The 19,157-nt window shown below is 45.9% G+C and overlaps 8 protein-coding genes across 8 annotated transcripts; 2 read left to right on the forward strand and 6 right to left on the reverse strand.

Moving 5' to 3' along the window:
• Positions 1 to 19: 19 nt before the first annotated feature.
• On the reverse strand, positions 20 to 1,991 carry LOC110843404. The gene is made up of 6 exons (XM_035847403.1): positions 1,635 to 1,991; positions 1,475 to 1,568; positions 1,307 to 1,421; positions 962 to 1,249; positions 212 to 899; positions 20 to 150 (listed from the first exon to the last, which is right to left on the reverse strand). The coding sequence occupies exons 1-5, from the start codon at positions 1,883 to 1,885 to the stop codon at positions 658 to 660; spliced, it is 990 nt and encodes a 329-aa protein (XP_035703296.1). The 5' UTR covers positions 1,886 to 1,991; the 3' UTR covers positions 20 to 150; positions 212 to 657.
• Positions 1,992 to 2,097: 106 nt separating this feature from the next.
• LOC110843655 (AP2-associated protein kinase 1) lies at positions 2,098 to 4,453 on the reverse strand. The gene is made up of 7 exons (XM_022089660.2): positions 4,020 to 4,453; positions 3,800 to 3,963; positions 3,421 to 3,745; positions 2,854 to 3,338; positions 2,716 to 2,791; positions 2,555 to 2,651; positions 2,098 to 2,436 (listed from the first exon to the last, which is right to left on the reverse strand). The coding sequence occupies exons 1-7, from the start codon at positions 4,359 to 4,361 to the stop codon at positions 2,228 to 2,230; spliced, it is 1,698 nt and encodes a 565-aa protein (XP_021945352.1). The 5' UTR covers positions 4,362 to 4,453; the 3' UTR covers positions 2,098 to 2,227.
• A 64-nt stretch (positions 4,454 to 4,517) lies between these two features.
• On the reverse strand, positions 4,518 to 6,288 carry LOC110844252 (zinc finger protein 708). The gene is made up of 4 exons (XM_022090409.2): positions 6,115 to 6,288; positions 5,643 to 6,000; positions 5,451 to 5,584; positions 4,518 to 5,396 (listed from the first exon to the last, which is right to left on the reverse strand). Exons 1-4 carry the CDS (start codon positions 6,121 to 6,123, stop codon positions 4,593 to 4,595), a joined length of 1,305 nt encoding a protein of 434 aa, XP_021946101.1. The 5' UTR covers positions 6,124 to 6,288; the 3' UTR covers positions 4,518 to 4,592.
• A 720-nt stretch (positions 6,289 to 7,008) lies between these two features.
• Positions 7,009 to 9,464, forward strand: LOC110842670 (endoplasmic reticulum chaperone BiP). The gene is made up of 6 exons (XM_022088452.2): positions 7,009 to 7,130; positions 7,216 to 7,652; positions 7,722 to 8,007; positions 8,081 to 8,439; positions 8,510 to 8,931; positions 8,994 to 9,464. Exons 1-6 carry the CDS (start codon positions 7,009 to 7,011, stop codon positions 9,333 to 9,335), a joined length of 1,968 nt encoding a protein of 655 aa, XP_021944144.1. The 3' UTR covers positions 9,336 to 9,464.
• Positions 9,399 to 13,328, reverse strand: LOC110842669 (phenoloxidase 3). Its single transcript, XM_022088451.2, has 12 exons — positions 12,463 to 13,328; positions 12,321 to 12,400; positions 12,207 to 12,260; positions 12,053 to 12,138; positions 11,858 to 11,992; positions 11,632 to 11,802; positions 11,277 to 11,562; positions 10,967 to 11,225; positions 10,735 to 10,902; positions 10,345 to 10,677; positions 10,137 to 10,284; positions 9,399 to 10,076 (listed from the first exon to the last, which is right to left on the reverse strand). The coding sequence occupies exons 1-12, from the start codon at positions 12,760 to 12,762 to the stop codon at positions 9,604 to 9,606; spliced, it is 2,493 nt and encodes an 830-aa protein (XP_021944143.1). The 5' UTR covers positions 12,763 to 13,328; the 3' UTR covers positions 9,399 to 9,603.
• Positions 13,329 to 13,924: 596 nt separating this feature from the next.
• LOC110844345 (vesicular inhibitory amino acid transporter) lies at positions 13,925 to 16,727 on the reverse strand. Its single transcript, XM_022090524.2, has 7 exons — positions 16,307 to 16,727; positions 16,074 to 16,256; positions 15,884 to 16,023; positions 15,443 to 15,824; positions 14,340 to 15,387; positions 14,212 to 14,262; positions 13,925 to 14,152 (listed from the first exon to the last, which is right to left on the reverse strand). Exons 1-5 carry the CDS (start codon positions 16,589 to 16,591, stop codon positions 14,905 to 14,907), a joined length of 1,473 nt encoding a protein of 490 aa, XP_021946216.2. The 5' UTR covers positions 16,592 to 16,727; the 3' UTR covers positions 13,925 to 14,152; positions 14,212 to 14,262; positions 14,340 to 14,904.
• Positions 16,728 to 16,768: 41 nt separating this feature from the next.
• On the reverse strand, positions 16,769 to 17,599 carry LOC110844845 (glia maturation factor beta). Its single transcript, XM_022091146.2, has 4 exons — positions 17,338 to 17,599; positions 17,228 to 17,277; positions 17,017 to 17,174; positions 16,769 to 16,957 (listed from the first exon to the last, which is right to left on the reverse strand). Exons 1-4 carry the CDS (start codon positions 17,444 to 17,446, stop codon positions 16,834 to 16,836), a joined length of 441 nt encoding a protein of 146 aa, XP_021946838.1. The 5' UTR covers positions 17,447 to 17,599; the 3' UTR covers positions 16,769 to 16,833.
• Positions 17,600 to 17,655: 56 nt separating this feature from the next.
• LOC110844844 lies at positions 17,656 to 19,144 on the forward strand. Its single transcript, XM_022091145.2, has 4 exons — positions 17,656 to 17,842; positions 17,937 to 18,651; positions 18,710 to 18,821; positions 18,881 to 19,144. The coding sequence occupies exons 1-4, from the start codon at positions 17,687 to 17,689 to the stop codon at positions 19,122 to 19,124; spliced, it is 1,227 nt and encodes a 408-aa protein (XP_021946837.1). The 5' UTR covers positions 17,656 to 17,686; the 3' UTR covers positions 19,125 to 19,144.
• Positions 19,145 to 19,157: the final 13 nt, after the last annotated feature.

Consider the following 19,157-nt stretch of genomic DNA (forward strand, 5'->3'; position numbering starts at 1 on the left):
ACGGAATCGACAAATCTCGCAAAAGGGTCTAAATTTATTATGTTTTGGTTGGAAATCGTGGCGCACAAAGCCATTTTGTTGTGCATGGATTTTATTCCGTAGCCGCCGAGGAGGTATTTGTACACAGAGTGGAGCTTCCCGGGGGTGGTCCTATGGGATTTTTAGAATATTATTAAAAAATTAGGTCATAATTGATAACAAAAAAAACCACCATTGTTTTCCGACATGGACGAGAAACATTTCTTGGAAAGTGTTGATGAAATTGGGCCAAAACCCGTCGATGAATCCTAATGACGCGTGACACGTGGCGGCGGCGTGGTTCCCAACTAGCCAAACCATTTCTATAATTGGGTCGTAATTTGGGTTCAGTTGGTACATTGGGTCAATCATGTGGTCCACTTCGGTGGGGGATTGGACCAGGGTGTAGGCCGAGAGGGGGGTCTGGAAGAGAGACTTATGAGATTAGAAAAATATTTTAATGATGTTAAGCAACCTGATCATCCACCGCTTCCAAAATGCACCCGTCCAACTGCATATTCAACTCTCTCCAGTCGAAGTCTGAAATTATGGCATTTTTCTGCTGTGTTTTATCCCAAAAGTAAATGAAATATTCGCGAATGTAGTCTAAATAAGTGGGGGAAACGATGGGACACGTTTTCATCGCGACGAGGAAAATGTTCTCCAGCAGGTCCAAATTGAGTCGGGTGAGCGTGGCCAGATGTAGTTTTCTCCAGGGAAGCGGGGGTTTAAGCGGGTTTCCATCAGGGTTTTTATCTCCTTGTCCGTGAGGAGGGAGGGGACCGTGGGGGGGCAGCTGGTGGGTGGAGTGGTGATTGGGGCGGTGGGGAGGAAGGTGGAGGTGGAGTCTTCTTCCTCTTCGATTCCGCGTCCTTGGAGGGCTGCGGTGGTTGGAGTTATGTTATTTTTAGTTAAAAATTATGTAAAAAAAGTAAAACCTCACCGTGAGCGACGTCCAAAACCCTTGTTGATTTCCCATTAAAATAATCCATGCAGAAATGAATGTTGATTTTCTTCGTTTTGGAATCGCATCCGAGTTTGATTTTATAAAAAGATCCGGATTTTATGTTTTTCCCATCGATTAATTTGGAGATGAAGCAGATTGGGAGGCGGAGGGATTTTCCTCCCTGCGGAGAGAGGCAGATGGGTGAAGGGGAGCCCAGGGGGTGGAGGGTCCATTCCTCTGGGCCGTAGATTATTAAGGAGGTGGAGGGCGTGGGGGGGAGCGGTCCTATGGAAATTAATGGGGTGGTGAGATTGTGATTTTTTAGTAGTAGAATTTCGTTACCATTCGATTGATCCATGGCCCAAACGGGTCCGTTAAAGTTCCTCTCAGGGAAAAAGGCGAGCGTTGGTGGGGTCCGGGAAGGGGAGACGCGTTGGATCGAACCCAGGTGGCCGTACTTTTAGAGAAAAATTTAGTTAAGGAATTGTCTGTTTAAAGTATTTTAGTTACATTTTTCAGGTCGACGCAGGTGTCGTCTCCGGAAACGACGCCCACTTCCTGCTTGGTCCTTCCTTGGAAGTCCTTGTTGTCGTAGAGGAGCCAGCTGAATGATAATTTTTAAAGTTTTAATCGACCAATTAAAGGACTGATTAATAAAAAATCAACTCACATCCCTTGAACGCACAACTTGGTGAAATTCCCCATTTTCTTTTTTATTTTCAACTTGCTCAAATCATACCAAAAATCCGTTTCATACGTTATCGGGATGGATTTTGATTTGCTCATTAATTTTGCTGTTGGTTTCTCGTTTTCAGAGGATTGAGTGGTGGGAGGAGGGGTGCCGGGTGGCTGGAGCTGGGCGGTTGTTACGGTGGTTATTATGAGAAGGAGGAGGGAGAGGGTTTTTAGTAGGTGAGGCATTTTTAAATTTTAATGTGGGAGTGAGCGGTGGTTAAAACTGTTAAAAGGTGCTGATTCGGAGTGAGTTAAATTGTTGTTTAAATATTCATTGTTTTGATGTTTATGTTTTGGTTGGTGGGTTTTTTGTGTGTGCCAAATTTCCGTGCCGTTTTTTATGCTGATTTTATGCCAATTTTAGCACACTCCATTTTATGCCAAATTATCCCCACAAATTTCCACCCAATATAATTTATTGCTAAAACTCTTCTCCCTCCTAAATTCGCACCTTTCTTTTAACAACAACGCTAATAAAAAAATCACAAAACGCATCACAAAAAACAGGAATGTAGCACGCATCGCACATTAATCTTCGAACGAGTAATTCGTCACGCCTTTTGGTTTTTTCGTGACGACGACGATATTGTTTTGTTCAAATTCCGCATTATCCATTTTATTACTTAATAAAATAGGTTCAGAAGGGGTGAGGAATGGATTTAGAGACATTCCAGCTACGTCCATTAACAGAGAGTCGTCGCGGCCGTCCCTCCCATCAGGCGCGTACTTAAAGTAGTCTTTAATTGTAAATTATAAAAACCAAAATTAATTTAGGGGAATTTTAAAAATCAGAAGAAGTATCTAGTTGAATTAATTTTTCAGGTTCAGCGGATGCCGGTTGGGGTATGTAATTACCAAATGGGGCGTTCGCAAAGGGGTCGTCGGTGGGGTCAGTAGTAGAATTCGTCGTGGTGGTGGTGGTTGTAGAGGTGAAGGTGTCCGTTTCAAAGGGCTGCACAGAAAAATTTAATGTTACATCACACGTTTAATAAGAAAGCTTAGAAAAAAACGCCTACATTCCACGAGGCCACGACGGGCGGCAGGGAATCATCCGTCGTCGGAAATGGGGATGACGTTTGGGAGGTGGTGGCCCTATTTTTACAAGAAAAATAACCATTAAAAAGACACCACAGGAAGTTAGCAAAAAAACTCACCCCTCATTCTCGTTAATCTTCCTCTCGGGTTTCGGCGATTTCGGAGGCGGAATAATAGCGACGACCTTCGCAGGAATATCCACTGCCGCCACCGCCACCGAAGAGTTATTAGCTTTTGGCCGTTGTCTCGGCGTCACACTCGTTTCCAGCACGACAGCTGCCATTTTTTTATTCCCCCCCGCACCACCCCCACCCGCATCAGGTGGACTAATTTCAGTGGCTAAGTTTTTAAAGTGATCCGAGATTTCTTGGAAATTCCACGGTCTACTCGCCGGTTTACCAAGAGGATTGGGCGTTTCGAGCATGGCGTGAACGAGTTCTGATAACTGGTTGATATCTGGTCGATTAGTTTGATCGGGTAGGAGCATGTAATTTATTAGCAGTTGCAGCTCCAGGGGATACGACGGCTGCAGGGGAAAGTCCAATTTTTTTGCATTTTGAATCGCGAGGATCGAGTCGCCAAAGGGGGTCGTGAAGTAGCACATCTACGGAAATTTTGTTAGTAATTGGGGATAATTTATTAAAGTATTCGAAATTTTGTTAGTAATTTTTTTAAAGTATTCGCACCTTGTAAACCAAGACCCCCAAGGCCCAAATATCACTTTTGGTGGTGATGGGTCCTCTTCCCGAGTAGAGATCCACCATTTCGGGCGCCCGATACGCGAGGGTTGTGTATTTTTCTAAATCTTCTTGGATATTGAGAATGGAATGTACTTCTGGATCCCATATTTTATTCGTTGCGGAACCAAAATCACAAATTATAAACGTGGATCCGCTTTCGAGAATGTTTTCTATTTTTAAATCGCGATGGATTATTTGGTTTGGGGTGAAGTTGTGCATCGTCTCCACGCCGAGGATTATTTGGGAGAGGGTCCGGAGGATTTGGGGGGGTCTGCAGAGTGGAGTTTTATTAGTGGTTATTTTATGGAAAGTATTTAAAACTTACGAGAGTGTCGTTTTCGAAGCGACGGCCTTGTTGAGAACATTTAACAAGCTGGATTTGCAAAATGGGGTGAGTGAAATTATCTCTGTGATGTCCGAGGTGAGTTTGTTTATTTGGTAGTCGAGGAGGGGGAGCAGGTGCGGGTTCTGCTTTGTCGTGAGGGTGGCCTGTGAATACGCTTTTATTTAATTGTTTAATTAATTAAATAGTGTGAGGAATTTACCAAAAACTGAATTTCCTTCTCCGCCACTCCGAAATCCGTTTCATTATTGACGACGATCCTTTTAAAGGCAAACTCTTTCTTCGAGGAGGTATTTTTCGCTAAGAAAACGACGCCGAATCCGCCTTCGGCTATCACTTCGTCGATTGTGACCGTGTGGTTTTGGAGTTTACACGTTTTTCCTATCAAAGAATTCGGTTGGGTGGAGGTGATGGCGGAGGAGTTTTTCGAGTTTGTCAAGGGTTCGGGGGGTTGGGTGGACTTTTGCGGGTTGGAGGAATTTGGGGAGGAGGTGGGAGTGTGGTCCTCGACTAGTTTCGTGGTTTTGTTCAGGAGTTTTTTCATCGTGGTGGGGGGGAGACAAGAGGGGGAGTGGAGTTTGGAGGAAGTTGTGTGAATGGGTGGATTTTTTTGTGTGGATTTAAGGTTTTTTGGTTTGAATTTTACTGGGTTTTGGATGTGGTATGTTGCCCCGGTGGTGGAGTTTTAAAATGGAAATAATTTGTATGGCAAAAAAATTAAATGCTTTATTTAGACTTATAAACTATTATTTAAAAAAATCAGTCGTAAAATAAATTAAATATTTTCCTCATTAACGACGTCGCTTTCTTGAATCATGACTACTTCTTCTGATTGAATCGGTTGATCGATGAGTTTCTCGTCGCTGCTGCTCTCAAGGAAATCCATCTTCATCTTTTCCAGTTCCTCACTCTCTTCCTCCACTACTTCCACTTTCTTCTCACACCCCCCACCGGCCAAATGCCTCTCCCAAGCCTTCTTCCCCCCTTTCCTCGCTGCACCCCCACCAAAAACCACCCCACACTTTTCACACTCCCACTGTTTCCCTAAACATTTCTCTAAATGCTTGTTAAACTTATCCTCACTCTTCCACCGTTGATCGCACCCTGCACAACCCCATTTTTTGACTCCTTCCTCCTTGTGCCACACGCGATGGATTTTGAAATTCTCCTCCACGTAATATTTCTTCCCACACTGACCACAAACGAAATCTTTTTCCTCATCTTCCACATCGTCCTCGTGGGTCCGGAGGTGTTTCGAGAGGTTCTCCGCGGAGGAGACAGATTTCCGACAGTAGCCGCATTTGAAGTGGGAGTTTGTGTGGCGTTTTAGGGTGGACTTGGTGCGGAAGTTTTTTTGGCAGATTTTACAGGGGTGGTTGGGTGGGGGACGAGCGGGTGGTGGTGTGGGTTTTTTTGGAGTTTTCTTTGTGAGTTTCTTTAGGGGGGTTATTTTTAGGGGTTTTGTTTGGGGTGGAGGTTTGGGTTTGGAGGGGCAGTTGTGGGATTCTAGGAGGGATTGGAGGGTGAAGGTGTCGGGGCAGGTGGGGCAGTTGTACGGTTCTGGGTCGATGTTGTGGTGCTGTGAAATATGGGAAGTTGTTAGATTTAGTGGATGCATTGGGTGATTACTTACGTTCATGAGATGCTTCTGGAGGGAGGGGATGACGGAGAAGGTTTTATCGCAGAGATCGCACTTGAAGGGGAGGGCGACCTTGTGGATTTCGTTAATGTGACGCGTGACCATGTTCCGGCGGTTGAACAGGCGCGCTGTAAAATACAATTAATTAATCCAAGCCAATTTATTAATTTAGTAAACTAAACTCACGACAATGAGGACACGGAAAAGTGGGAGCGAGCAAATCCGCCGGGGTCACCGTCACGATGGACGGTTTGATATCGATTAATTGTTCTTGTATCAATTCTTGTTCCATTTGTTGTTCTTCATGAGAGATGATTTCACTGATGTCATGCTGCATTTCATGATGATGTAGTTCTACGACGACCTGTTCGATTTCTTCCACTACCACGACGTTGGTGTAGTCGAGGTCAGAGGTGGTGGTGAGGAGGTGCTCATCTGAGTCAGTGTTATCAGTGGGGTCCGTCGTCGCGGTGGTCGTGGAGGACTGGATCGTGGTCAACAGTTTGTGACGAAGCTTGGGGTTCATCCCGGAGAGTTGGGTGGACTGCAACAACAAAGACGAAAAGAAGTTTTAGTGTGTGTTGGTGAGTGGATAACAAAAACTACACCATTTAATTTTGTTGATAATAAAATTTGTGAAAATTATTGGAGAACTTACCACGTCCATTTTTTGGGTGGGTTGGAAGTGGGGGATGAGTTTTTGGGGGTGGGTTTAGAGTTTTGAGTGGTTTTGAAGTGTTATCAGAGGGGGGTGAGGATGGAGAGTGTGGACAACAAGACGAGTGTGCGGTCCCTCCGGAGGTTGGTGTGTAGTGTGGGGATTGATTTTTTTTGTGGAGGTTGGGATGAGTGAGTGGTGGGTAGGTGGCGTGGGGGTGAGGGGAGTGTGTGTGTGGGGGGGGAGGGTGAGATTTTGAGACGACGACGGTGGGTGTTTATATTTGTGGACAATGACAATAATTGTAGTCAAAATTGCTTGACAATTTACCTTGGATTGTAGTTTTTGGCAGGGTTTGAAATGTTAATAAATATTTATTATGCAATGAAATTGGCATGGCAAAAAAAAAATTGAACTTATTTATTTTATATCATATTTTATTAATATTTGATGAATTTCATCTATTTCTTCCTCATAAATTACCTAAAAAATAATAAAAAGCGACCTCCCACGTAAAAAAAATCCCCCCGCTTATCACCACTAAATTTATAATCCACGTGTAATAAGTCGTCTTATCCAAATCACATAACCACACAGCATCAGCAATTCAGCATCTCTCTTCGAGTGAGAACCTCTCTCCTAAATCCACGTGTCATTTGCCCATTTCTCTCTCCTACAACACGTAGACTAGCCTCCACCACCACCTTCTCAACCGTTCTCGCTGCTTCTGCTCCACTACTCAACAGAACACACCGCTATATTACTTCTCTTCCATCCACCAACCAACCCGTCAGTCAAGTTCAACAAACCCACACGGACAGTCCACTCTTCTTCCAGCCGGATTAATTTTCCAACACTAAAATCCACAACCACCCACAAAATTAAAGTCAAAAAATGAAGCCAAAGATCCTTTTGGCAATTGCGTTGCTGATCCACGCCGCCGCCTCGTCGGAAGACAAGGCCAAACCCGACGTGGGGACGGTGATCGGGATCGATCTGGGGACCACTTATTCTTGGTGAGTTGTTGAGTTATTTAATTTTAGGAAATTTAGTTAACCCATCCACCCACACTGAAAAAAACTAATAATCCTCTCCCTGCAGCGTCGGCGTCTTCAAGAACGGCCGGGTGGAGATAATCGCCAATGACCAAGGAAACCGGATCACCCCCTCCTACGTGGCCTTCACCGCGGAGGGAGAGCGCCTCATCGGTGACGCAGCCAAAAACCAACTGACCACAAACCCAGAAAACACCGTGTTCGACGCTAAACGATTAATAGGTCGCGACTGGTCGGACCACACGGTTCAATCCGACATAAAACTATTCCCCTTTAAGGTTATTGAAAAGAACTCCAAGCCCCACATCAAGGTGGCCACGTCCCAAGGGGACAAGACTTTTGCGCCAGAGGAAATCTCAGCCATGGTTTTGGTCAAGATGAAGGAGACGGCGGAGGCGTATCTCGGGAAGAAGGTGACTCACGCGGTGGTGACCGTGCCGGCGTATTTCAATGATGCGCAGAGGCAGGCCACGAAAGATGCGGGTGGGTTTTTTGACTCTATTTTTCGGTGGTTTTTGGTCGATTTCTTTGTATAAAATTAATTGACCACAGGAGTCATCGCGGGCCTGAACGTGATGAGGATAATCAACGAGCCCACGGCGGCCGCTATTGCTTACGGATTGGATAAGAAAGAGGGGGAGAAGAACGTTCTCGTCTTTGACTTGGGCGGTGGGACCTTTGATGTTTCTCTGTTGACCATTGACAATGGGGTTTTTGAGGTGGTTGCTACGAATGGTGACACGCATTTGGGAGGTGAGGACTTTGACCAGAGGGTCATGGACTATTTCATCAAGCTGTACAAGAAGAAAAAGGGCAAGGATGTGAGGACAGATAATCGGTTAGTTACCTTAATTTTTGTGTAATTTGCATGGTTAACTAACTAATTAACTAAATTAAAATCCTTAAAACAGCGCCGTCCAAAAGCTCCGCCGGGAAGTGGAAAAAGCGAAGCGCGCCCTCTCCTCCGCCCACCAGACCCGCATTGAAATCGAGTCCTTTTTCGACGGTGAGGACTTTTCCGAGACCTTAACCCGAGCGAAATTTGAGGAGCTGAACATGGACTTGTTCCGCTCCACGATGAAACCCGTGCAGAAAGTGCTGGAGGATGCGGACATGAAGAAAAAGGACGTGGATGAAATCGTGCTCGTGGGTGGGTCCACCAGGATTCCAAAGATCCAACAATTGGTCAAGGAGTTCTTTGACGGGAAGGAGCCGAGCAGGGGGATCAACCCGGATGAGGCGGTGGCCTATGGGGCGGCCGTGCAGGCGGGTTAGTTTATTATTTTGTTGCATTATCTTGGGTTGATTTAGTAAATTAACTAATTAAATAATTTAAACAGGAGTCCTCTCAGGGGAGCAAGACACCGGGGACTTGGTCCTCTTGGACGTGAACCCACTGACGATGGGTATTGAAACCGTAGGCGGAGTGATGACGAAACTGATCCCACGAAACACTGTTATCCCTACAAAGAAATCCCAGATTTTCTCCACGGCCGCTGACAACCAGCCCACGGTGACGATCAAGGTTTACGAAGGGGAGCGACCCATGACGAAGGATAACCATTTGCTCGGGAAGTTTGACTTGACGGGGATCCCACCCGCGCCCCGTGGGATGCCGCAGATTGAGGTCACTTTCGAGATTGATGCCAACGGGATTTTACAAGTCAGCGCGGAGGACAAGGGGACGGGCAACAAGGAGAAAATCACGATTACCAATGATCAGAACAGGCTGAGCCCGGAGGACATCGAGAGGATGATCAAGGTGGGTTTCTTAATTATAAAGTTTTTAGGTCACGTGACTAATTGGTTAATATTTCTTAACAGGACGCCGAAAAGTTCGCTGACGACGACAAGAAAGTCAAGGAAAAAGTTGAATCCCGCAACGAACTAGAGTCTTACGTTTACTCATTAAAAACCCAGCTAGCGGATAAGGAAAAGCTCGGTGGGAAACTCTCGGACGAGGACAAGACTAAAATCGAGGAGGCCGTAGAGGAGAAGATAAAATGGTTAGAATCGAATCAGGACGCGGAGGCGGAAGAGTATAAAAAAGAGAAAAAAGAATTTGAGGAATTAGTTCAACCTATTATTGCTAAATTGTATCAACAGAGTGGGCAGAAACCCAGTAGTTCTAGTGATAGCGAGGATAGCGAGAAGGATGAGTTGTAGGTTTTTTTAAGGGGTAGTTTATTTAATGGAATTTATTACGGTGAAATTGTTGGTTTAAAATTCTTGTGATTTTTTTGTATTAATTGAAAGTTATTTAAATAAAAATGTGTGTCTGTTTTTGGTATAAAATTCGGTTTATTTGCATTTTTTGAGCAGTTTAAAGCGTGTTTAAGAGAGAGATCTATATAAAATAAATTAATTTAAATAAATAAATGGCATTAATCTTTGGTTTTTTCTTATCATTCTTTCGAGGTAATTCCACTAATTTTCAGTCCTTCTTCTTGGATTTCTTGTGTAAAACGACGACCTCCACGCTCTCCATGCTCTCACTTGAAGAAACATACTCTTCTAACCACACGACTTTCTTCCCACTGCAAAACTTCCCCCCCAGGAACCCCCCACCACACCCGACCCCCTTGATCGGCCTGTCAAAGGGGAACCCCATGGGTTTCTTATCCGGATAAAACCCATTCGCAATTCCGCAATAGAGCCAGCCTTTCCCGCAGGGGGCGTCTTTCGGCGGTGGGATAAAGTCGTCACCATTGGTTACCATGACGAAGAGGTCGAATTCTTTTCCTTTCTTGGAGCCTTTGGGGAGGAGGAGGTGGTGGGGCCAGCCGCAGCCGCAGTTGGGGGTCGAGGAGGGGTTGGGGGAGTTTAATTGGGTCAGGGTTTGCTGGGGGGGGATCGTCAGGGAGGAGGAGAGGGAGGAACGGGTGATGGTGCTGAAGCCGGGGGGGACTACAAATTGGGTAAGGGAGTTAGAGTGGTTGTCATGGAAATTATTAAATTAGTGCTTACGCTTAACGTTAAAGACGTCCAAGTGAACGAAGAAATTCCTCTGTTCATGAACGGTGAGTTTCCTCCCCGAGTGGGGCTCGTATTTCGGCGCGAGAAACACGCGGAAGGTCGCGGTGTTGGATTTGGACTTGGCGCAGGGGGCGCGGTGCTAGTAGAAAATTTGTTATTTATTTCCATGGCAACCGATACGAAGAATAGCGACACTCACCACATCGAAAAAATACTCAAACTCCTCGTGATTCAAGTGCTTGGCACAAACTTCGACCGCTTCGTGATGGTCATCCGTCCGATTGAAAGCGAGGCCCATGTTCAACTCGTAAGACTTCTTGTCCCAAAACGTTTTCAGCTCATTAACGTTTCCCGATTTGGACACGACGCGGACGGATTTTAGAGTCACGCCAGGCCAGCGGAGGTCTTGGTCCGTGTAAGGTTCGAGAGTGGATTTGTATTTCTCGAAGAGTTCGTTCACGTTGGTATGGAAACGGTAGAATATTGGGTCGCGCATGGCAGTGGCGGGGTCGGCCATCACTCCGGGGGGGAGCTATGGATACGGAAGAGGTTATTTTTGGAGGATTTGAATATTTATGAAGAAACATACCATCTTTTCAAACTCGGGATCCTCGATGTAACCAATGATCCGATGCCCGTCGTTATGGAAACCGTCGCGACCGTAGTACATTGGATTTACGGATATGTCCACCGCTTCGATCGTGTTTCCGAGCATGTCGATCCCGGTTTTGGGGGGGATCGAGCGCTTTCCCTTGGGCTGTGGATTTTTGAGAGAGTTATGCGGTTGTCATGGAAACGGTGATTTTTAAAAATAAACTGACCGTGACGAAATAACCGGATTTGACCGCCTCGACGAGCCTCATTTTCCTCCCCAGCCAGTCCTGGATCCGGATTTCGACACGGTCCGAGGGGTTTTCTCTGTGTAAAATGTCTCTGAAAAAGGCCAAGCGTTCCCTTGGGGTCCAGTCCTGGCCGGCGGTGGCGTCAGTCAAGTGAGGGTGGTAGCCGGGGGTCACGGGGGCCGTGTAATCCAATGGTTGGGCGATTTCCAGGTCGTTGCATTGCCGTTCGATGTTGTATCTATGGAGATTTTTGTTATTTTATGTTTCTATGGAAATTTAAAAAAATCACCTCTGGACAAAGGACCGATGGGCATAATAAAACAGCTCCCCCCTGCGGTCCATTTTTCCTCCCCCACGGGTCATGAGGGGCCAGGACAGGTGCCAGTACCAGTGGTGCGAATTCACCATGACGTCCTCACGGAAGTACCAGAGTTTATTTTCCTCGCCGTTGTCTTTTCCTACGTTGCCATCGAGTTTTATGCACTCGTCGTCATGGTGATGCCCTCGGGATTTGTCGACCAATCCAGGGACGAAGGAGTCCGGCATGGCGTCGAGTGCAGTGGGGAGCGGGAGGCCTGTGGAATTATTTGTAGTGATTTTTTTAGGAGTTAGTGGTTGCCATGGTGATAAAATAAAATAATTACCCAGCATGTCCCCCCTTGAAGAGCAAGCATGCATGAGCCCCGTGTACCACAATTTCGTGTTCATCATGGGTTTGATTTTCATGGCCATGTTGAGCATGAGTTCGGAAGAGGGCATCTGCATAAACATGTCCTTCACCATCATCGCAGCCGTCATGTAGCCGGGGTTCATCCCTGCGAGGGGATTTTTATTATTTCCATGGTTACTTAAAATAAAATATAGAGTTACCATAGAAAAAGGCTGACTGGGGGCACATCTCCCCCACTTTCTGCAATAAATCCATGGGCATTTCGAAATCTTCTTCGGAGGAGTCCTTGGCCTCGAGGAAATTGGAAATTATCTCGGGGGACATTGGGTGGGGGGCTGTAATTATTTTTTCGTTAGTTGTTGCCATGGAAATTTATTTAAAAAATGAGTAATTACGAATGAGAGGAAAGACAGCATTGGCATCGACGATCTGCGCGGCCCCCTCGTCGAAAAATGGGACGTGGTTTCCTCCGCAACTCGAACTGGTTTTCATGACAACCAAGGAATTCTTTTTAACATTCGCTAGTTTACGATAAATGTGTAACCTTACCCAAACAGGTTTCCACCGCTGCTGCCACTCGAGGTTGCCATGACGGCGATTATTCTGTGTATTTAAATCTGTTAAACGTTTTTTACGACTAAAAAAATGGGAGCAGGGACTCACAGGTACCAAAGGGAGATGAAAATCAGTGCCAATTTGAGTCCCGAACCCTCAAAGGAGACTGAGTTCTCAAAGGGGTGCAGCTGTGGAGTTAGGTTTAGGGTCAGTTTCCATGGTGATATAATTTAAATAAATAAAACCATACATGCCCCTCCCCCACTTGTCCGAGGGAGCTATCCCAAGTGAGACTAGTGCCGGGTTCGGTCCACCCCACGGCGACGGCGGCAGGAGGGGCGTCACCCACCACGTGCTGATCAGATTGGTTGTTGTAATAAGTGAGTAAATGGTCGTAGTGGGAGTCGATGTCGGTCACGATGGAGGCCAGGGTTTTGGTGTCCATGGCAACGTTGTCCGTGAGGGTGGAGTATTTTAAAGGTTGGTGCTGTTGGCATTTTAGCAGCGGTAGTGAGACTATTAGGAGGATGGTTTTTATTAGGGGGGTCATTTTTTTGTGTGGTTAATTCATAGGTGGGGAGTTATTTTAATGGAGGGTGGTGGGTGGGGAAAATAATGGGGGCAGGATGACACACACGTTTGACACTGACACGGTAATTGGGATCGCGCACTGCTGCCACACTGAGACTGCAGCACTGTCACTGGTGGTGAGACGACGAGGAAGAAGAAGACTGCGAGGAAATGAGCTAAGGAGAGAGATTTGAGACAAGGATCTGCTCAACTGACAGTGAGACTCGCTTCTGTCAGAGTTTTACCAAGTGCGTGTACAATTGAGACTACTTCAGAGTGAGTGAGATGAGACGTGAGACTCCTCAACCTACACCTTCCTCTCATCCCAACTTACCACCTAAGCAGCTCTATAACCAGAAAAGACCACTTCACTTCATCAAAACGAGTATTTCTCTCGTAACTCACTCGCCCAATTGAATAAAAAGTAGAGCTCTCCTCTAAATCAATTGCACTTTTTAATAACAAAAATTTGGGTTAAATATTTGTTAGTTTATGGAAAAAGTGCATTTGACTCATTGTCCATTCGCTGTAACGTGTAGTGCTTGAACTGATGAGATGAGATTATCTCAAGTTCAAATGATTACTCTATTTCTCGCTTTCCACGCTGCGTAGACACACACGCCTCACACACACACTCCGCTCTTTATAAGAATTCATCATAAAAACATATTAACGCTGTAAAAACACTCCGCGCATAAAAAACTCTAAAAACATGTAAAAAATAGGAAGTTCATACTCACTCTCACTCCAATTACCACGCAGCAATTCCCATCACACTGAAGTAGTCACTAACAAAACCCAACCCATACACTCGTTAGTCATCGCAGCCAACGTACAAGGCGAGATTAATGTGATGTCCTTTTTTTTCTGGGTTAGTAGTTACCGTGAATGATATGCATTTTAAATTAACCGAGTTTGCTCTATGTGTGGATTGAGTAATTGTGATAATGAATGAAATCTTTACGAGAGACGAGAATCAGGGTCAAAATTGATACACAAATTGTAATTCAATCTGGTCAGTGTGGTGACGCGAGTTTTCACTTTCATCAATATTCACCACTTGTAAGATCGCTCTCGATTTTAACGCCCAAAGGTGATCTGCACCAGTTTTAATGATTTCTAGTTTTTTTTGGTTCTTCGTGTTTAATAGAATTTCTAATTTTTTTATTCTGCTAATTTGCATATAATTATTTGTAAAGGAGGGAGCTCCGTCGGCGCTTGTTCATTTCTGGGCTGGGTTTCAGGGGGGGTTCTGCCGTGGGGTCGGTCTCACGCCATTCGCCGGGGACGGATAGGAGGGAGGCGGAGGGGCGCCGGGTGGTGTTAGCAGCAGGGGTTTTTTCCAGGGGGCGGCGGAACAGGTAGTAGATCTGAGGAGGAAGAAGGGTTTAGTTAGGTTTTAATGAGAATGGGGAGTAAGATTTTATACCATGCAGGCTCCAAAGGCTGCTCCGAATATGAAGATCTTCAGGGTTTGGAGCTGTGATTTTATTCCAAATTTATATAAAATGTGATCGAATTAAGACAAAATTAATATTTTTATCCACAAAAACTCACGGCAAACTCCCACCACCCCATCATCGTTGCACCGGATTCTTCACCCATATTTCACTAAATTCTGTGTTGCTCTGAAACCAGCAGTGTCACCAACGGAGCCACCGAAAAGGAAATGATAAAAAATTAAAAATAAATGTGGACCATCTGCTTGGAGAGATGATATTCAGCGGTGCTGGTGATGAGTGGCGGCGGCGAGTGTGGAGCTGGCGTGGGTGGCCGTCAAATGATTCATATTTTATATGCCCAGAATGTGAGGAGGCTATTTTCAGAGAGTTTTTTTTCTGCTCTAGATTTTTGTGGGATGGTGATGAGGGGATTATGCGGTGGTAATGTCGTGCGTCCGTTTGGGTAGAATTTGGGCAGGGTGAGTAGAATTTTGATACTCTGACTCGGGCTAAAGAAAGGTCAATCACGTGACTAGAGTTTTTTTATTCGCTATTTTGGAAGACCAGTTTACATACTTTAATGGAAGACTTGGTTATTTTTCACTAATTTAACTAACTAAATACACATGGAAGACTTGTCGGAAGACTTGATTTCACTTTTACACCCCTAAAATCCCCCCCTAAAAAGGAAGTCCAATGGCATACGCCTCCACCAAGGCCTCCCCCGAGTCATAGATCCCAATGACCCCAAAGGTCACCCCCAAAAAGATAATAAAGCAATCCGCCACGACATTTCTAAGCGGCAGTCCATCACCTTTTAATTTCAAATGGAAATAGCACGGCCAGATAAAACTCAGCATCGTCCCCGTGAAATTCCCGATGAAACCCATGAGAATGGAGAAATGGGGGATCGTCACGGCCATGAGAATCGTGACCAGGACGAGGCCAACGCGGTAGATGCAGCCGATCGTGGTGAGGGTGTGCTCTTTATCGTAGATTTTTATTTTCTTTGTCGATTCCTCAGGGGTGTCGGGAGGGAAGGCGATTTTCTCTATGAGGTCAGCGGCGGCGTAGTAGGGGAGCGGGTAGGAGAGGACTGCTTTGAGGACCAGGATGAAATTGACGAGGGATTTCCAGATCGTGGGGAGGTTGTTGGTTATTACCTGTGGGGTGGTTAATTAGTGGGTCTATAGTTAATTTAAGGTAAATTTATCGCACCTGCAACGTGGACTTCCTCCAGGTAAGAAAAGCGACATAGCCAAACCCGGATTTAAAAGCCGCCGCAGCGACATGGCTCCAATCCAGCATTTTTCCAAACTGTTCCGGTTGCGCCATGTTCCCTTCTAACGTTGGAAGGAAGATATGGCTCGTGTAGGAAAACACGATGATCCCGAGGGAGATGGGGAACGTCTCGAAATCAAGAGCGAAGGTGACCTCGGAGAACCCCCACTGCCCGATGCAGGCGAGGCAATAAGCAATCACGATGACGTTGATGAGGACGTGGGCGATGGTGCAATAAAATGAGAGGGTCGAGACGGAGGAGAGGTTGCGCAGGAAGGCGCAGGGGAGAAGGATCATCCCGCACAACATCATCCAGGATCTGTTGATAGTGGTTTATTGGGGGATATTGTGGGGGGTGGGGATAAAGTGTGTCCTTACCTGGAGTCAATTGGGGAGTCTGGAAAGGTCCCCACCATCAAGTCCCCGCAGAGCACGATGTACAGGATGCAGGTCATGAGTAACTCGATCAACTGCGCGGTGGAGACGATCATCGGGCCGAAGCGCTCCCCAAACCCGACCTGCGGACTCACCATTAAGACTAATTTCCCATATAGTAACTATAAAATACCTTCGCAATGGCCATGTACGAATCCCTGACCCTCGTCCTGATCCCATTGGAGTCATCCTCGTACAAACAATCCACGAGGATTTTTCCAGTGTAACAGCAGATATAGGCGATCCCGATCATGGCGATGATCGCCCAGTAGCCTCCGTGCAGCACGGCGTAGGGGAGAGAGACCAAGAACATGCCCTGAGGATTTTACTGTTAGTTATTAGTTTATTAGTGAGTAAATAATTTACCTGAATGGCATTGGTGACATTCCAGCCCGCCTGCCAATCGGTGATTTTATCCCCGGATTTCAGCCCAAACTCGTCAATTTCATCCTCTTCACCGTCCTTTGAAAAGGTTCCAAAGTCGGTGAGTTCGGTGTTGGATTTTTTTCTGCTGCCAGGGTTTTGGGATAAACGGGTTGATTCTGATTGTTTAGATTGGAGGGTGGTGAGGCAGTCGGTTAGGGTGGTTTTGGCCAGGGTGAGGCAGGAGGTGAAGAGGGTGGAGAGGGGGGGGCGGGGGAGGGAGGTCATTTTGAAGTGTAAAGTGGGGGGGGGGTGCAGTTGGTCAGTTAGTCAGTGGGGTGGTGCGTGCGTGTGGTTTAGATTGGCAGGCGGGTTGGTGGGATCCAGAGTAGCGATCGGAGCAGAGTGAAAGCAACGAGTGAAAGTTTCTTGGTGATGAAAAGGAGTGGCAACGAGAGAGAAAAATCAATAATATATACACGCTTTATTCCCATGTACAAAACTCCACATACAAAAACACACAAACTAAATCACGTCGCCAGGAGCTTCCCCTTGAGCCAGTCTTCACTCAATTCCTCCAACTCCCTGATCTCGAACACCTTCCCCCCACAGTCAACGACCCGTTGGAGACACAACTTGCTCCCGGCGTACATCCTGCGAATTTTACTTTATTAATAATAGCCATAAATTAAGTAAATAAAGTCCCCCATTACATCTGCAACTCTGGATTGGCATCCCTTGGGCTGATGAAGATGAACACGAGAGGAAATGACGTTCGGGACTCTGAATCGATGCGTAATTCGTATGATAAGAGGACGAAGCGGGGTTGGTGGTCGGGGAGGGAGTCCAGGAGAGAGGCCATCGTGGTGTCCTGTGGAGTTACTATTATTTTATGGATTTATGAAATGGTTAAGGAAAAGTCACCTCCAACTCCTCGTCGAGGATTATTTCACGGGTTTCCTTGTTCACTTTCACTGTGGGTTTATATTATAATTAGCAAATTTTACATTAAAAATTAGTGAAAAGAAACTAACTGATCACGGCGTCGAGCTTGTTTCCGGATTTCCGGAAGCGAAAGTCCTTGAGCAGGGTTTGTAACTCGGTGGATATCTCGCAGACGGTGAAGGGGTGCGACGTCGTCATTTTTGCGGATTTATTTTTGTGGATATTTTGTGGAATGTTTTGACAGCCAGTTTCTCAAGAGTGAGAGTCTCAACACCACCACCGGATAGGATTAGTCATTGCTCTCAGCTGGTCGTAATACGCACGCTCCGTAAAAAAATCACGTCATTTGCACACACACTATTTTTCTGCTTATTCTCTAAATAAATAAATAAAACCACCCCCTCCACATGGCTCTGCTACTCACTCAAAAAGAAAAGAATGCACTGCGCTACTGCCCCTCGCATGGGTAGAAGCAGCTGCTGTGTGTCGAAACAAGTGCCTCAAACGCCGGAGTACTCGCTAGAGGAGAGACCTTTTCCTGGAGCCACTGGAGTAGTAGGTCCAGCTACAGGAAAGTCGCTGAATAAGAGGAGGGTGAGTTGGGGTTTTTTTTAACTATTGTGCAAGTTACCAAGAAGTAAATGCACCTTTTATAGATCGTTTAACTAATCAAAATTACAAATTCTAGACCCTTCCCACCTTCCTCACATCAATTTTCACTCGACGACGACTTACCCCATCCACATCGAATAAAACCCATCCAACTCCGCCACCGCTGGTCAAATCACAACATCCGGTTCTTACTTTACTGAAGAAATCGCCTCCTTGTCCGGATTTGAAGGAGTTGTCGGTCGCACCGAGATTGTTATCTCCTCAGTCGTCGCCATCCCCTCAGTCATCGCCACCACGAATAACCCGGCTGGACCTGATAAACATGCGTCGCCAGTTCTTCAACGATTCCTCTACTCAACCCACTTTCAAGTCAAACATTCCCGTGCCAACTACAACGATGCCATTGAAGATGGGACCGTCTCCAGTCGTTAAAACTATACCATCTTCCTCCATTGGAGTTATGGTCGGCCAGAGCCGAATCCCCATCAGAACTAGTCAACCACCACCAATCGTCCAAAAACCACAGCCATCAAAACCATTTTACACGAATTTTCTGTACAAACCTAGCCCTCCGCCAGCAGTGGTTAAATTAGAGCTGAAAAAAGAGCTACTTCCACTTTATACTAATCACAAATTGAGTATCAGCACGACCTCGTCACATGAAAAGATTGATCCCCCGGAGAAGTATCCCACATCGTCGACGGAGGAGATTTATCTGATCGATGATGAAATCAGTGATCAACCGCTGTTGACGTTTTGCGGTGGTCAGAAAAATGGAGACAGTTTTCAGGGTGCGTTTATTTTATTAATTGATTGTACGCATTTATTTATTTTATGACGTAATTGCAGACCACACCCATCAGCACCACCACCAAAACACGGCCCAGTACTCATCTCTTAGCTCCATTGCTTCGTTAATTAGCGAGACCGAGTCCGCTCAGGATGATCACGTTGATAATGAGTATGAGCTTTTTTACTCTCTCATCATTGCATAAATTTACATTTATTCCCATTTTGCAGGCACCTCCGTCACCCTCCAGAAGAAGAACTCGACCCCCCCTGCATCCCCAGCCCCTGCTGCACCTGCACCTGCTGCAAATCTAGTCACACTAACCTCACCACCGAACTCACCACGATGAGAACCTCCCTGGAAATCCTAAAGAAACTTTTAATAGAGCAAGAAAAACGCGAGCGAGCCAAAGATCTAATAATTCAAGGTTTATTAAATAACAATTCGAATGTGAATAAATTGTGGAAACAATAAAAAACTCATACCAAAAAGCGCCACCTCTGTGGA

The sequence above is a fragment of the Folsomia candida genome, unplaced genomic scaffold (assembly GCF_002217175.1).
Source record: "Folsomia candida strain VU population unplaced genomic scaffold, ASM221717v1 Fcan01_Sc002, whole genome shotgun sequence".
Taxonomy (NCBI): Eukaryota; Metazoa; Arthropoda; class Collembola; order Entomobryomorpha; family Isotomidae; genus Folsomia; species Folsomia candida.